The following is an 18,233-nucleotide window of genomic DNA, read 5'->3' as shown; positions in this document are numbered from 1 at the left end:
ATATGGGAATAAAGAGAAAAAAAAGATAATAAATAGGGAAGGGCTCAAAACCAAAAAGACAGCAGAAATGTTATGCACAAGTTCAGTTATTCGTCAGCTAAACATAGCTAAACCCCCCCAAAAGTTCACTTCCCCTCTCCCAAAATAAACAAGTTGAAGGCTGCCTGTAATCAAAATTACCTGTATACTCAAGAAGTGCCAAGAGTATCCGTGCCTTCACCTCTTAAAGAAAAGAGAAGACATATTGAGAACATAGTAAAAAGGATATCACCAACATAACACATTTCAGTGTCATCATAACTCATTTTCAGTTTCTCATTTTGCATCAGCTTAACTCCAACTTCTTGGGTAGTCTCTCCTGATTTATACTTACAAAACAGTAATGAGTCTCCATTTCACATAATTTTACATGTAACTGGATAAAATTGGTAATAATCAAAAGCACCAACCCTGAGAAAAGAACTACGAAGAAGCAGCTGCTATCTCAGAGCACCTCTGTACCAGGTGGCCAGTGCTAACTCACATATGAAGAATCCTAGTCTTAAAACTTTGAAAAACAAGGCCTATTTTCACTGATTTCCCCACGACCACTCCAATTCTTTTTTTTTCTGCTTCATACTTAAACCAAATTATCCTCATGTTAACGTATATCACAACATCTAGGAAAAATACAACTGCATTTTCACTTTATTCTCGGTCTTCGGAATTTTATTTTCTTGAACAAACATTTGGTTTCACTTAACAATTGATGAACTAAAGTAGTACAGAGTTAGCAAACATCTTAATTTAGACTGACAAAAGCTTGGTTTTGTAGCTCTTTAAAGTGCTTTAATAAAAGCAGTATGACACATGCAAAATAACCCCCATATTTTCTCTTTGTTTTTTTCTTCTTGAAGTTTACAGGAAAGGACCTTTTCATGTAATAGTTATTTCATTCACCCGAGTAGTAAAAACAATTTCCAAAGCAGCATGCAAAACAAAACCCTTGCTTACTACTACACTGCTTGTATGGACAGAATGACACTTTTTTTTTTTTTTTTTTTAAATCAGGACACCAAGCCTTTATACAGTTCCTGTGAATAACTTTTCCATGTAATTCAGGGTAGCTTTTAAAAATACCTCAAGCTTTCTTTGACTCAAAGATTGGTTCTTTGTTTTACTGTACCTTTCTGTTTGTCTCTTTTACCAGGAACAACACCAAACTGGGGGTAGGGGAAGTAGTCAATAGGCTGGAGAGGACCTACTATTAACAGGGATTTTGATAAGACAGGACAGGAACCTGAAGAAGTTCAACACAGGCAAGTGCAAAGTCTTCTATCTTGGATGAAATAACTCCTTGCAACAGTAGAGGGTGGGCACTGGCTGGATAGAAAGCAGCCTTGTAGAAAAGTCTTGGGGCTCCTGGTGGTCAAGTTGGAGCCAGCAGTGCACCCTTGCAACTTGAAGGTGTCTGCATCCTGGCTGCATTAGCCAGCAGGTTGAGGGAAGTAATTCTTCCCCTCTGTTTGGTATCAGAGTACTCTGGAGTACTGTGCCCAGCTTTGGACTCCCCAGTGTAAGAAAGAGTGACATACTGGAATGAGACCAGTAGAGCCCTTTGAAGATGGCCAGGGGACTGAAGCACATGCCCTATGAGGGAAGACCAAGAGAGTTGTGCTTGTTCAGCCTTAAAAAGAGAAGGCTCAGGGAAGATCTTACTGCTGTCCACGACTCCCTCATGGAAGGATGGTGGAAAAACAGAGCCAGACTCTTCTTAGAGATGTACAGTAGAAGAAGGTGCTGCAACAGACAGGCTGGAACACAGAAAATTTCAACCAGATATAAGGAAAATAATTTTTAACATGGGTGGTAAAACACTGGAACAAATTGCCCAGAAAGGCTGTGGAACTGCTGTATTTTGGAGTTACTCAAAACTCAACTGGGCAAGGCCTGAGCAACCTATTCTAACCATACCTGCTTTGAGCAAGAGGTTGGACTAGATGACTTCTGGAGGCTCCTTCCAACCTACACAGGACTCACTGATTCTGTGACTATCAGCAAAGCCACGCTGACTTTAGAACAAGACTTATCTTAATGAATATATAATGCAGCCTAAAATAATCACAAGAACCAGGCAGCTGTTCCAAAAATTACAAATATATTTATTAGCTTACCGAAATACAGAAGTCCTTAGAATTGTCAAGTCAAATTCAAGACTAGACTATCTTACAGCTAGAATAGTAAGATATATTCCTTTGACTCTCCATCCCTCTATGGTTATGGTCTACTCAGCAAAAACCCTTACACAAATGAAACAGTAAGCCTGTTGAGCACACCGTCCACCACCAGCTAATTTAGATGTCTGAATAATCATACCCATTAGCAATGGTGTCCTTTGCCTTGTCTCTTTGTTCCTATCTTGGCACCTCTTGTTTAAATAAGTCTATGTTTAAATTTTGGGGAGCTTTCAGGATGCTCCTTCTTCAGAGTCCTATGCAGCTCTCAATAAGCTTGTCTATAGGTCAAGACTGACTACTGCAAAGTAAACTAACTCCACAAGAAGTGACATGTTTTGCACTTTTAACCAGCTCAGTTCTCTGAACTGGCTTACCATAGATTTAGACAAGGTTAGTGCCAGCACAAAAGAAAGGAAAGGAACACACGCATCTGGGGTCAGGTTAGAAGGAGACACAGCTGTTCATTTTGGTGGCAGCTAGTCACTAACCAGGTACTTTAAAACCTAAACTCTAAGGACAGGCAGATTAAAAAGCCACTATAATCTTAAAGAGTGGCAAACTTCCAGCACATCACTTATTCTACAGTAACAGCTATAAGAAGACACCACTACTTCACATAATTTCACATCTTTCCGCTCTTTCCTTCATACACCCAATATTCTCTGCTCTCCTGTTCCAAGCCCCATTCAACAGACCAGCAGAACCAGTTTGGGTTATATGGACAATAGGACAATTTGGTAATATGTTGCCTTCTGCTAAACCTAATATAATAGGTTTGAACTATGAAACAATATCTACATCTCAGATGATGGAAGTGACATTAGAGTTGACTGTATCAACAGTACAGTTTGGATTTTGCATATACTTGAACATACTTATAAAAAGCCAGAATCTTCCCCCAAGGTGGTCACTAACATTTGGTGACTAAGCTTAAAAAAGAATAAAACCTTCAGTCCTGATCTTCAACCATGCCATATACACACTGCAAAAGGAACTGGCAGTGCTCTATACTCTGAAACTCAGATCCACAGTATCTCAAATACTGTGAAGAACAAAACACACAAAATTAGAGATTACTCATGAAAATTGTCTGATGATAAGTCTTTGCCTTAGCTTTCTGTCATTTAAAAGAAAACTTAGATTAATAGATACCTAGAAATTAGTACCTTGGGTTCTTGGAGTCTGAACATTTGGCTTAGTAACTGAAGATACAATATGGGAATTTTGGGGTTCTTTTACCTGAAGAATTCAGAAACATTGAGGCTATTACTTGCAGCTCATTTTAAATGAAATTTGTTGGATTTCTAATTTCAAAAGTATTTGAAGTATCTATAAATAATGATCTCCTGGTTATTGGAAAATTACAGGAGAACGCAGCTCTCCTTTATCCTTGCTACAACAGTCTTCTCCATTTCAAAACACATCCCTAGGCAAGAGAGTATTTTAAGTTATTTGTATCAGTAGTGATTTATCTGGGGTTAGAAAAGAACCTTACATGGTTTCTGTCAGTCATTCATTTTTCAACAAATTCCAAATGCTATGGAAATTTTCACCCCTTCTTGCTACATGTTGTACAGAATAGAATAACCCACTAGCAATTTCTCTTTAGATCAGATATGATCTATAATGCAAAATGACTTCAAGTTTTTTTCATCTTAAACATTTTTCTCATTTACTCCTTTTTTCTTTTCTTTTTTTTTTTTTAATAATAATAAGACTTGAGGTGCATTTTTATTATGTTGAAATATATTTTTATGGCCTTACTGACTGAAAGGCTCCTTCACTCTTTACCACTAACCTAAATTAAAACACATGTTGATTTTATCAATTATATAATATTACCTCTTTAAACTTAACATAATTGTGCTAGCAAAACAACTGTACTTCCTCATGCAGTCACATAAAGTCATCAATATCCAAAAGCTGTCCAGAAATTTGACTTGCTCTAAAACTCCTCTTTTTTTGACCAAACATCTTACCATTTTTTTCCCCCTTTGGAAAAAAACTATAGAAATTTGTTTTCTTCTTTGCTCTCCTCACACCTCTCTCCTTTTTACCTCTAGAACATACCACTGTCATTTCAGAACTCGGATGTAGCATTATAGTCTACTTCATCCTCCACTCCCAGTTGCATACAACTTGTCAGTATGATGGCCATCATCATGTTTTTGTTTTTCTTCTGAAGGGTCCCTTTTTTCCATCCTTATTGCTGATTATTCTGGTTCCTACTCTAGTCATCCCTCAACTTTTCTCCCCATGCTTTCCAATTTTCATGTTACATATTCTCATGTACATCCAAAATCTGGTAGCTACATTATTCTTTTTCTATTTGGTGACTTCTGAATTCCTGCTCTCTCCTGCAACAAAATCAAGCAGTCCATCTTCAAAGATCTGTCTCTGCCAACAACTTGTTTTTTTCTCTCTTGATTTAACAATTTAGTAGGCCCCGTCACTCCAAAAAATAACTTTCATCTTTTGTTTAACTATTTAGCTCCAGATAAATCTTCCCAGGATTTGTATATTATTTCATCAGAGACACCTCTATCAACTTGATTAGCCTTTTAGGGCTGACTTTTACTGTAATCATAGTGGACTTTTCCTTCTCTAATGACATGGAACGGTAAATGTAAATGAGACAAAGCAACCTCCACATATGTTTTAGTTTACTGTCTAAAGAGGGTTCCTTTTTTTAAAATTCTGTTTGAACCTTCATGACATGTTTTATTGTTCTCCCAATTCCAATAATAATTAAAAAAAACCCTGTCAAACCAAAATGATCATTCACAAGGCATTTTGAGCTTTCCCATTTCTTCATACTTATTAAACAAAGTACATTTAAAAACACTTAAGATCTAGGAATTAAATGTGTTATTTCTGTGGGGCTCCCAGGTCTCCGTCTGCTTTAAATCAGTAATCAGTCTAATTTTTTACCATATATACTACTAGGCAACAGAACAATAAGAAATTACAATAGCCGGTGAGATTTCTATGAAAATAAAAATGAGTCAGTTTTCACTAAGGAGATACATTTACTGAATTGACTTAAGCATTCATCAATAATGGTTAAGCATGTTTAGAACTACTGGAGGTTTTATTTACAACAAAAAACTTTTTTACGTGGTGACCAAAGTTGTATCTGTGGTCTCCTTTGCCTGCTTCTTCTTCCTAATATAAGAGACAAAAATAACTCCTTTCCTCAAATATGAAAATACTGACTTTTTACTTAGAAGAATCTTCATGTTTACTTCAAAAGGCTTTGAAAATCCCAAGACTTTGTACAACATGCTCTAAGAGTCATCAGCCCAAATAAGCAGAAAATGGCCACTAATTTGACTGTTTCTTCTGAATCTGGTAAATTAGACAGGGAAAAGAGGGATGTCAACTGCTGTACCTTGTGTCAGGCTGTCAGCCAGAAAGAGCTCAGAACAGTACTAGGTCTTCTTCTAGGTACCCTGACCATTTGTGGAGACAATATATAGGGCAAAAGTAGAAAGGAGAACACAAGAAATGCAGCTCTGAAGGGAAAGTTCAAGCACTAAAGCATTTTTAGCCCCGCTTGCTTTGTGCTCATCTGATTTCAGTTAGATCCAGCTGCTGGTTGTGTCTCAAGTTTAATTTAGGCCTAAGCCTGTCACAGCCATCTCCCAAAGTTGCCTGAGGGGGCCATTTCTGCCTTGAATCTTTTCAGTACTGAATTAGATATACCTGTTCCAGACATGCCTTGTAAACTAAGGCTTGAGAAGCAGTTCTTCAATTCCCTTCTCCTGGTTCTGTTTCACATTATTTGGGCCTGGGAATCCACAAAAACCTTGGCTTTCAAGTATCCTTTACATCACGCCAACTCCTTCATCACACAGACAGATCAAAATTGCAATGATGATTTGGATCATGATCCTCCAGAGTACTGGAAGGGAAATCAAATTGAAGTAAAAACTACAATAGAAAAAAAAGCTATAAAGACTGACAATGGGGAAGAAGTAGCCTCAGATGAGAATTTTACATCTAAAGCTGCATATTTGATTAAGTAGATAGCACAGAAAGCAGTGGTTGGAAATCTCTGACAAATGGTCAGACGCCATGGATGGATAGAGAGTGCCAAGAATATTTAAATTTGGCAGAACTGTTGCTCCAGATAAAGCTGGAGACCCAGTGATGAAGGAGGGCAAAGGAGATTGTGTTGCTGTTCTTGAACAGCACAAGATTAACACATTTTAATATTCAGATCTCTAAACCGTGACATCTTTTGCAAGCATGACAGTTGCAATAGACTCAGTTAATATAATTTATTAACAAGAGAAAAACTTTTCATTATCTTAATTTCCAAAACATTAGAAAATGTCAGCAGTTTTATTGTTCAGTAAACGTCAGGATCCCTTCCAATAAATATCACCACTACATTATAGCAGTACTGTAACAAGAGAAGTTTTGTATTACAGAGAGGCAGCAGATCATTTGGAACTTGCTGAACTCTCCTATGATATTTTGTGGTGGATTTAAAACAAAATTTATTTGAATGACTTGAGCTCAATATGAGAGTATAAAACCAATGTTCAAATGGGGTAAGTCTATTAATGCTATTTATGGCACACAAGGTATGCAAAAATGGCCTGTTAAGCTTCAGAGGGCTATTAAAGGGGTATAAAGGACCACTAAAGAGACACATTTTCATTCTTTCCTAACTGTGAAAGAAATGATTAATACTTGAATATACTTGAAACCTATAATATATAGGTTTAGGTCAGAGTTGGACTTTTAGAAAAAAGGATTCAAAAATTTTTGGTTTTCACTCAGTGACAACCATCACTAAACTAAAATAGGTATTCTTAGATCTGGAGAGTCTACCCACTGTGATCAACTCCAAAAATAAGAGAGATTTTTGTGTTTGTTATTATAATTTTCTAACCCAGGGTCTGAAAATATGATTGTATCTGAAACAAGAAATACCGAAAGTCACAGAGGGAGGAGTTTGTTTGTTTTGGCTGGTGAGTTCTTGGAGTTTTATCTTAATAAAACTTATCACAAAGTTCTTTTCCACTGATCTGAAATTTAGCAGTTTCTTTATGGAGCATCATGGAAATTAGCCAACAAAATGAAAGAAGGTAAACATACACACAAATCACTTAAAACTACAATTGACACAACTTTTTGTTCCCACGCAAAGACTCATACTGCAGTACTGAGCAGTTTTATAAAAATCATTTTGCTCATTATTTCTGTTTCTCTGTCAAACAGCATAAGAAACAAGGCGGAAGCTACAGGTAAGATTTTCTGGAGAGGAAATCCTGTTTACTTTCTTATAAAGCCAGGGAACAGGGTAGAAAACATCAGCTCACATTGTCACCCAGCAGTGAAGAGGAAGAGAGTACTGGGTCACTCTTAGGTGGTGGTGGGAAGGAGGCAGAGTAGATGAAGGAATCATGAGATCAGCTGTGATGGAGTAAGCGAGTGAAAAACAATGGAAGTGGGTTGGCTTCATTGCAGAAGACGGAGACAGGGAATTATCCCAAATCAATGACAGATGAAAGCAAAAAGTGCTGCAGTCTTCCTCTTTCAATATAAGATGGTAGGAAGAAAGGGAGTCTAATTTCAAAGAAAGCCCCATTTTGATGCACCAATCTCATGAAGTTTTGTGACAGATCAGTCAAGCTCCCTGGACTTCAGCAGCAACTGAAATAATCCAGCAGAGTGTATGGTTCTAGCTACTCATCTGTTTTCACTTGTCAGAAGAGACAATTTTCTCTTCTGCATTTGAAGTCAATAAGGTGAACACCAGACAACTGAGATATGCTCCAGTAAACTTGTTACTAAGACCACAAAGATGTCCTCAAATTCAGGTGTTTCCCATAGACTGCATGGTGTTTTGCAAACCTTGCCTAGCAGCAACACAAAGCTGTTGTATCCTTCACTTTCGCTTCCCCCAGCTCTCTATCATAAACTAAGTGTTTACTTATGGTCATGTTCTCCCTACTAACCTTCCACAAATTTTCTGATATTCTGGGCAAGACTTCGGACACTGCTGGGAAGGTTCCAAGGGTCTTGCTTAATGTGCAGTCGTAGCCTCTTTGGACAGCTAAGCTTTGGTTCCATTTCCTGCTGAAACTCTAAGCAAAGACAAAAAAAAAAAAAAAACTCTCTGTTTAAGCCCTGTGAGAAAGCCAAAGTAAGATATTATTTCTTCCTAAATGTTTTCACACATCAAGGAGGTGTCATCTTTTCTGACTCTATTTGTCTTAAAATGAGGGTGACAGGTCTAATGTAGTCATCTAAGCTCCCTACTTAGTCAAAGGAGAGAGACAGTAGCGTTCCCAAACACGATTCTCTCTGAATTAGAACATAAGATAGAAGGTGCCTGTCTCCAGTTAGTGAGAGGGAAGCTAGACCTGTTAGAGGCAAATGTAGGAAAAATTAATCCAATCCTAAAGGTATTGATGATCTTTTGAAATTGTATCTTGATCGTTGCTACCTATAAGCTTTTTATATAATTTAATTCACTATAGAATTATTTAAAGAAAAAACAGTTTAGACAGGGACAGTTCAATTAATGTGCAAGTCCAACTTGCAGTAGAGAATAAGCTTCAACAAAAAACTCAGAAAAATAATCTTAATACAAAATTGCTTACTGCTTTTCAACTTAGTCTATCCCTCAAATCATTGAAAGTGTTCCTTGTACATGAAGACAGTTAAGACTGTGAATAAAGGCTTGTCCATATCTTGTGCCTAACTGAACATTCACTACAAGGATACATTTTGTTGTAGGAGACTGCCAGGTATTCAATCTGAAACAATGAGAAACACTCATGCTCTATATTCATTCCCATTATCTTGGTCCCAAAACAGGAAAAGGGGGGGGGGGGGGGAAGAGGAGGCTATGCTGGCTTCCACGCAAACTCCTTGAGGGGGAAGTACATGAGATTTTGTAAGGCAAGATAATTGGTGTACAATAATTATGCACTATTTGCTTCAATAGTATTTTGCCTATTTACAAAAGCTTATAGATGGCCAGAAGGCAGACCTTCATTAGTTTTCTTTGCCAAAAGGCATATGCAGGGTCCACTAAACCCACTGTACAATTATACATATTAACCATACAACATTTATTCTCCCACTGAATTTTTATTTTTTTAACTCAGTTCACTAAAAGAAGTCCCTGTCACTTTTCATCATAATCTTATGTATAAATAAGTCCCTGGTGATAGATATTCTTACTTAAGCAACTAGATAACTGTTAGCAGAATATCTGAAATTACATGTAGGATTTTTTTTTATAACAGTCAATAATACTTATAAGTTTTTAATTGGTATCAATATTACTATGAATATAAACTTACATTTGCAAATGATTTATGAAACAGCTTCACAAATAAAATATCTGCAAAAATACTACAAATATGGCAGTAATTAAATAAATTAGAAATTACTTCAATAGTTGAGACAAAAATGAAGTAAAAACTCCTGCAATACATAAAACCTGCTTCTTGCTTCAAAACCTCAGCAATTCTATGGTCAGTTCAGTCTATGATTTAAAGCTGACTTTCCAAGAAACCTGAAATATTTATATACATCGTGCAATGAATGTGTAAGAAAAAAGTTTTCAGCTAAAACTACTAAGATCTACTTAACAAAAATTTCAAAGAGCAATTATGGCAGAATGTGACAATAATCAAAATCAGTTCTTTAACACCCAGCTTAAAGAGTATACAGCCATATCCATATGCCCTTTCTCCCTGTGAGCCACCTTTTGCCTGTGATAGATAGGTTTAAATGTTACCTTGCAGGCCTCGACCTGGTGTAAAGTATTTTGTCTGTTCAAAGGCCCTCACCACAGCTGGTCCTTTCAGAAGATTGACAATTGAATCTACCTGTGGGGATCAAAGCTCTGTGAGCACAATGTTCTCTTTACAGCAATGATTAGAAATTCTTTCTTTAAGAAATAGGGACTAGTGAAAAAGCAGCTTTGGATTCCTTCTTACCTAGTGGCTGTAGTTAAAACTCAAGACTAGAGAATGTTAGACTAAATCTAAATCTTGTTTAATTCAGTAGTTTTGAACCATTTACAGAGAACAGAAGGACAAGGAATAAGTACATACCATCCAAGGAAACAGTGGACAGCAAAAGTAAAAAGAAAAAGAAGTATTTGCTATAGATATATTAGCTCATACATGGACATTAGTATTAAATCTAAGAAAAATAATCTCATACTTGACCAAAAAGATGCTCCAAACAGCTATGGAGCTTGTCCTGTTTATCGTGAGAGATTCGAACACTTATGGGAAGCTCATCACCTGAAAAATATTTTAAAATTAAAAATTGTTTAGAAGTTTCAGTGTATTTTCCAGAATCTTTACAGCTTGGATAATCTGCTGTGCACAAACACTGACACATAGGCTTTCATGGAATATATCCACTACGGCTGTAGGCACAGAAACAAAGGCCTGGTAAAATATTATCCAGAATCCTATGGCATGCAACTGTTCTCCCTATGTATTTTGCATTGAAGAGTCACTGGATAAAATACAGAAACAATTTGTAGAGAAACAGTACAGGATTCTTTTGTGCTGGATAGCAACCTAACCACCAGACTAAATAGCTAAGTAGTCTAAATCTGTAAACATTCACCATAACTTTTTAACAGGGACTGACGTTTCAGTACTTTAACAAAAATACAGCATCCAAATGCTGTATCTGATATGAAGCTGTAAGTAGCATATAGAGAACCATTTCATAAGACAGCACAAAGGAGAGGAGCTCTCTTATGTCACTGACTTCATTCACTTGCTCTCTCAGACAACCACATCACCTGAACTCTTTTACAAGCTGACCAAATTTGAGCTTAAAACTTTTCTTCCACTTTGCTGTTGCAGTGATAGGTAACAAGCAGCCACTTGATAATTTTTAATCCAAATGTATTTGGGGTCAGTCTGGACTCATTTTTCTTATGTCAGTGAGACACTTAAATAGCGCTTTTCTCTCCGTGTTTTTTTAGCTCCCTCAGATGTCCTTACAGCCAGTAGTTATAACCCTTCTCAGGCTTTTTATTTTAACAGATGGGGAGCACAGTGCAGAAGAGTCCTGATCTGGAGTTAATCAGGTCAGCTTTGGAACTAGAAGAAAATTAAGTCATTAAGAGAGTGGGAGTTTAACTGAGTGGCAGTATTTATTAACTTAAACACTGTAGCTGGGCTCGGCTAGCACAGATATATTGTTCTAGACACCTCAGCTGGTACCTCAGCATGATGCTGCACAAGGACATACCATCTCATTTGTATCCCATGTTGAAGATAAAGGCTTTAAATCTCCTCATCTATTAATGGTTCTTCATCTTCACCATTTTCCTGTGTATCTGCTCCATTCTACATGCATCATTTCTTGAAAATAGAATTTTCGAGACTAGACTGACTAGAACTGCATAATTCACATGGTTTCTCAGCTGTCTTATATAGTGTCATTAATATTTTACTATCTCAGTCGAAATACCTCTCCTGATACAACCAGGGGTAAAATTTTCCTTCTCTAAGGCTGTCTCAGTGGTGGCTCATATTCAACAAATATGCCCAGTTCTTTCTTTTCGTAAGTCATTCCCAAATGATAAACTCTCAGCTTAGAACAAATATTTTTATTATTAATAGTCCCCAAGTACATGACCTTGTACTGCACACAGTTAAATCCCATCTCATTTCTATTAGCAGCTGCATTTATTTAAATTCAATTTGTCATGGCATAAACAAGAATGTGCTTCCATACGGTCTCACATTCCTTCCTACAAATATACACAAATGTATCCTGCATCCTGGTGCTGTCTGGGAGAGCATTCCATACTTACCTAAAAAGCTCCTTACTCTGTGCCATATAATGCATTCTCAAGGTCAAGGCATGAAAGTGGTTAAAACCAGACCTTCTCCAAGAGCTCTAACTAATTCAGCCTATTTACAGACGTTCTGGAATGTTGGCTCTCTTTCATAGAGGGACTCTTAAATGCAGCACTAGCTAAGCAGAAACAAAATGATACACTTCTATTACCAGGGACAAGGCACTTTTAAAACAAAAACAGTGAAACTGCTGGGCAACTGAAAAGAATAAAACAGAATAAAAGGAACTGATGACAGATTATAGCTGACTTTTCTAAACATACCTGAATCCATTTCATCACTGTGAAAGTATGAACTGCACTGACTGCTACAAATGCTGGTGAATGAGGCAATGGAGTTCCTGTTGCTATTGCAGTCACTTGGGAAAAAAAAAAAAAAAAAAGAGAGAGACATAAAGTCATGTTCTTTAACACAGGTTCTGTATCAAAGCTTTGGAAATTCTTTTCTATTCTGCCTTTTTATTTTAATGATGAGATGGTCCTTATAATTCTTTATCAGCAATTAAATTTAGGCTATCATATAATTTGCAGTCCTGGTTTGACTCAGAGGATCAGACTCCCAAAATAGATGATTCAATTGTTTCCCTTCACTTTGTATGTGAACAGGTACTCGCAGACTGAAAATATACATTTTCAGTGCAAAACAACCAACTTTTCTTACACACATAACAGTTTTTGAAGTTATGGCCTCAAATGTTTTAATAACACCACATTTAAATTCTGCAGTCCTAGTCTTCCTAATACACATACTCCTAATACAAATCACAGTCTTCTGGTTTATGACTTGCTAACTAGAGTTCATAACAACTTTAGAAGAGACTTGATCCACTTCAGTAGCAAAAAAACAGCCCCCCAAACTATTTTGCCCTGGCAGCCAAAATATAGCTTATGGTCCCATCTCTTCCGACTGTTCGCTGTGTAAGAGATGTATAGATATTCACATCTGTGACTTCACTGCAAATTTTCACACATACAAAATTTCGCCCACATTGGTTTAGTAAGGAGATTTGAGGGTTAAAATGCGTATGGAGAAAAGAACAGGTGAGGAGGAGCTAATCTTAGGGTATGAATATTTCTATTTTTGCTGCTGTAGATATTACACTCATTCACCTCATCTTTTCTCTCAAAAATAGATTATTCTGTACAGAAAATAGATGGACAACATAACTACTTCTACAGCATAAACAGAGTAAAACATATCCTTTTGTACTAAAAATCCTATCAAGATAAATTTAAATTCAAAGTCTTCAACAGTGAGTGATTTAGCCACTTCATGAAGATCGTTTGGTTTCAGCACAAGGAACTTTGCACATTAAGGCAATTAACCAGCAGAGGGAGTCTTAAAAACCCAAGATAATGTCTAAAAATATACCTAAAGCACAACTATATGAAGTGGTCTGGTTCTGTTTTTATGAACCATACGTAACATAGCATATATATCTATACACCAAGGTACACATCTTTATATTTAACATATAGTGCTGCAGGTATATATGTACCCAAGAGGTCTCCTAGTTGTCTCTTTCTGTAAAAATAGAAGTGATTTTTTTGGCATACTGAGTTACACTTTGTGGATAAGGTATACATTTTGGACCTGCAGCCAACTATATAAGTGAATGGGGAAAACGTTTTAACAGTAGCAAGATGATATAATTATGATCATATCTATTAAATGGGTGAAAAGACATCAGTAACTGCATGTTCCTAACAAAGGGTGAACAGTCCCAAGGAGTATTAAGAATTTCTGGCTGGATATTAAGAAACATTAAGAAATGTTTTCTAAATCTATTTGCTTAGGAAAGTCTCTAAAGGGAAGATGAAGGTCACTCAAAACTGGATTGTGCAAAGCATGAGAAAATAAAACACAGGAAAATAAGAAACAGATCAGACATAACTACTTAGCTATATCATTCTCTGGTTTTATGGTGTTGTATTGTAAGGTTTAGAATGAGACTACAACACCAGATGAAAGCATTCTAACAATTAAAATTAACCTACTAGTTCCGATAATATCCCTAACAGCATATTGGGATCTGTCGATTTTAAGTATTGCCTGAAGTAATTATTTAAACAAAATTAAGAAAACAAAATTCAATCTCACTCTAGCAGGCATTCTAAACTCACAGATTTTATCAATTTTCTGCACACAAATCCTAAATTTTATTATTCCTAAACAGGCAGAGTGGACTACAAAGGACACGGACTACAAAGTGGAATCAAAACAAAGGGATGTTTTAAACAAAAGGTCAATCACATGCTAGAATTGCATCTTCTTTCTCCAGATACAAATCTTGTACCAACTGGGAATTTCACAAATTCCCAAATTTTGCAAGCCCAGGCCAGTTCCTGCACAGTTGGTTTGACACATCCTGGACATGCAGAAACTCCTAAATGCACTTCAGCTGGAACTGCACTTTGCTTGTGTTCACCTTGCTTGGAATGAGATGGAATTAATGTGTGGAAATCATCCCTAGATTTATTTCTGTTCAAATTTATACACATATTTCTGTTCCCACCTCTGACAAAGAGTTCATATTTGTCTTGCTGCCGTACTCAAATATTATCTCATGAAAGAAATCTCAGCAACATAGGGTTCTGTAGAAAAGCTTCGACCCTATTGGGATTTACTTCCTGAGCATAATAATGCACCATAATAATGAACAAATAATGAACCCTTATTTTACTTGCAGCTAAAATTTTAATTTAGATTTTATTTCAAGTGTACTTAATCAATTCTTCTTTCTAAGCAACAGAAAAATGATCTTTATGTTTAATTACTTCTTTCTTTTAAAAATTGTTTGTATTTTAATTCAAAGTAAATGTAATGCATTATAAATTCTATAGATGCAATGATGCTACAGTTGGAAGAAGACAGGGAATATATATTGAAGATCAGATTATTTTTTTCTTAAACCAGCAAGAGTGGTAGCTTTGGCATCTGGCTTTTCATGGCAGATATTTGGGTTCTTTTGGGGGAATATCCTAAAATAAACCATTTCTCTGTTTTATATAAGACTCAAGGATAACCTAACAGAAAGCTTTACAGCTCTGGCTGCGATAGCCTGTAAAAGTTAAGGAAACTGAGATCTAATAAGTAGTCTGTAATCATAAGTAAAAGAGAAAGTTTATTTTATACATCTTGTAACACATCTTGATGCTAGTTATTCCTCTGCTAGAGACGTTAGAATCATCATATTTTGATATGCCTCATGACCACTTGAAGGTCTAAAACTCCACAGGTTTGATTCATTTGACAGACAAATGCAAATATTATTAGTACAGTTACCTGTAAGAATCCCTGTTGCTGATGGTGTCATGACCAGAATCTTCCTGTTCATCACCTGTCACGCTGAAACAGACCTTCTTTCCATTCCTTTCTCCCTTTTCATTATCACTGTCTGCCGGTATTAAAGGCTCAGGTGTTTTACGTTCTGATTTGGGAGAATATGTTATTGAAGAAAGAAGGCTGTGAGATAAAAAAGGGGGGGGGGAGTAAAAAAATACATATTTTTCAAAAGTGAACTGCCAACAGGATAACATTTTTAATCAACATCCTCCAACAAAATAATGTAATGTTTCTTTGTTATTATTATTCTGCAATATGTGAAGAGAACATCTTAATTCAGTCCATATCTATTGGAAACAAAGGGAAAAAGGACACGTTCTGCTATTAAAAAGCATAACAAATTATTGAATCATGCTTTAATCAGTGAAACTCATTAGCATTACTAAATACTCAATCTGGTATTAATGCAACGATTCTTCTTAGCGGAGAAATGTAGCACGTTTGAACACTTGGGGTCACATTTTTACATCAACGTAAATATGGTTAAGCATGAACCTTGTACCTTTCTGTACAAATCAAGAAAATAAACCAAAGAAACTATTTTTCTGTGAAAAACTTGCATTTTCTTAATTGCTACTGTGTGAAATATACCTGCCTGCACCACAAGCTTACTAAGGCATTTTAAGAAACATTATAACTGCACCTGTGTATTTCCAAATATTCAAAAGGTCTAGCCGCTCTCACTAGTAAAACCGATAATTAATCTACAAGCTTCTGTGAAGCTTTCTGATGCAAAAGAACCATATTCTAGAGCAATTAACTCATACTGAGAATGAGATATTCTAATTTGCTTTTAAGATCAGAATAGCTAATATGGACAATTTTACTTTAATCCCTATTACTCAAACTCTCCAGTACAATGAGGTTTTCAAACTAGTATTTGAATTTGAAAGGTAGATTTTTCATTCAAAAAGTGCTTTCTAAATTGTCATTTTTCACTGAAATCAGGAGACACTGAATTTAACTCTTTAAGTACCTAGACACAGTAATAGGGTTTTTCTAACATAGGAGCTGTCAGAATGGTCAGGGTTTGCAAATACTTTACTTCAGACCAAATACATAGCAGAGCTCAAATAGATGTTAAATCGTGAAGAGGAATTTCTGGAGATGCGTAATTTTTGTAAATAGAAATGCTGCCCTTAATTTTATGAAACGATAGCATTCAGAATTCCTTCCTTTACTCTTTTTTCTCACCATACATACTAGTGATGTTATATTATCCATGGCGGGGACTTCTGATTTTAAGCGTTTTAGAGTTCTATCCTAATTTTGTGGGGCTCTGCCTGTTGAACTAACTAGTTCCTAATCCTAACAAAGTGACAATTTACTTAATAATTTTGTTCAGCCACAGTTACCTCAGTACCAAGCTATGACTTTCTCTACTACTCTGACATAGATATTTTACAGGAAAGCAACATGATTCTAACCTGTTCTTGAAAGTTGCAGTTTCCGGACTCAGAACAGTGGCATTTTGTCTACAAAACAAAGGTGTTTTCTACAATGTTCAACTATAACATTTTTGAGTATAAACAATTTCCTGAATCTCAGTAACGGACAGAGATTTAAGTAAAAAATTAAGAAATCATACACTTTGGAAACACAATAGGGTTGGATTTCATATTATATAGCAATGAACACATAATTCAGACAGTATATCAGGCTCTCTCTCATTGAAATCATGTCCTGATAGATGTTAACATAGGCTCTGACATTAACTTTAGGGAAATAAGGATAATAATCAAAGCTTTTTAACAAACCATTTGATCAGTTCTGCATAGCTTTCCAGATAAGAGCTAATAGGAAAAAGACAGATGCAAATTTTTATACTGCATATAGGAAAAGGTACTTATCCGATATCTTAAAATAGATAATCTTATGATAGATATCTTAAGACAGATAATAAGATATTATCTATAAAAAAGTATAATTTTTCTGGACTTTCAACCCACCCATCGCTAGACAGACAGCCACCTTTTGGGCCACATTATGCCTTAAAGGTTTTTAAGTTTCATACCAGTGTGAAATCACAACTCGGTTCTTCTCCATCACATAAGATGCCTGTTAGTAGGATAAGTATGGAAAGGAAGATGGGTCACACAGTTTACTGCAGTGTTCAGGTTTGATCCACCTGCTCAATCAGACATGTTCTTGAACACATCCTAAAACAAATGTGCTATGAAATGTAGATCTTAGACTTGTTAAACTGATTGCCAATAGAATTTTTTGATCATTAATATACAGAATGGGGCTCTCAAGGAGATCAGTAAAAATTCACAGCAGATCATTCTAACAATGCTCTTAAAAACAACTGTCCACTTCAGGATATCCTTACAGTGCTGCTTGCTGGAAGATAAGAGGAGATAAGGACAAGGATTAATCTATACTTTTCCTTTTTCTTGTATTCCTGTTATCATCCTGTTTTGTGAAAGAAAAGTGGACTTTGGTCTGATCCATTCTGGTATTTCTCATGCATTTTGTTGTTGTAAGCAATAATCAAGTGTAAGAAACAGATAACAAAGTAATGAATTTCAATTTCAGCTGCTGAAATCACCTTCCCCTGACTAATTATTCATCAAGATACAAACAGACTATTATATCCTGTTCTTTTAAGTGACTGTTTAGTCAGTGCTGCCAAGATCTCAGTGGAAGACTGATGAAGGTAGCTGGATCCTTTCATAAAGGAGCTTTTCACTTTCTCCCTGCAGGCAGGCTCTTTTTCCAAGGAAGATCTTTTTTTCTGAACTATTATGAACCAAAGCTGGAACTTTGGATAACAGTTCTGGAGCTGCTTATTCCTGAGGTCAGT

At 36.1% G+C, this 18,233-nt stretch overlaps 1 protein-coding gene across 1 annotated transcript in view; it reads right to left on the bottom strand.

The window, feature by feature from the left end:
- PREX2 (phosphatidylinositol-3,4,5-trisphosphate dependent Rac exchange factor 2) overlaps positions 1-18,233 on the bottom strand; it is a 185,281-nt gene that overhangs the window by 56,016 nt on the left and 111,032 nt on the right. The window contains exons 26-31 of the mRNA XM_013942875.2: positions 15,368-15,547; positions 12,346-12,440; positions 10,416-10,498; positions 9,985-10,075; positions 8,189-8,317; positions 181-222 (exon numbers count right to left, since the gene is read on the bottom strand). Of these exons, the coding sequence (XP_013798329.1) occupies positions 181-222; positions 8,189-8,317; positions 9,985-10,075; positions 10,416-10,498; positions 12,346-12,440; positions 15,368-15,547 (620 nt within the window). The remainder of the gene's footprint in view (positions 1-180; positions 223-8,188; positions 8,318-9,984; positions 10,076-10,415; positions 10,499-12,345; positions 12,441-15,367; positions 15,548-18,233) is intronic.

Source organism: Apteryx mantelli, chromosome 2, assembly GCF_036417845.1.
Source record: "Apteryx mantelli isolate bAptMan1 chromosome 2, bAptMan1.hap1, whole genome shotgun sequence".
NCBI classification, from domain to species: domain Eukaryota; kingdom Metazoa; phylum Chordata; class Aves; order Apterygiformes; family Apterygidae; genus Apteryx; species Apteryx mantelli.
Note: the sequence above shows the minus strand (reverse complement) of the source record. Positions and strands in the feature narration are given on the sequence as shown.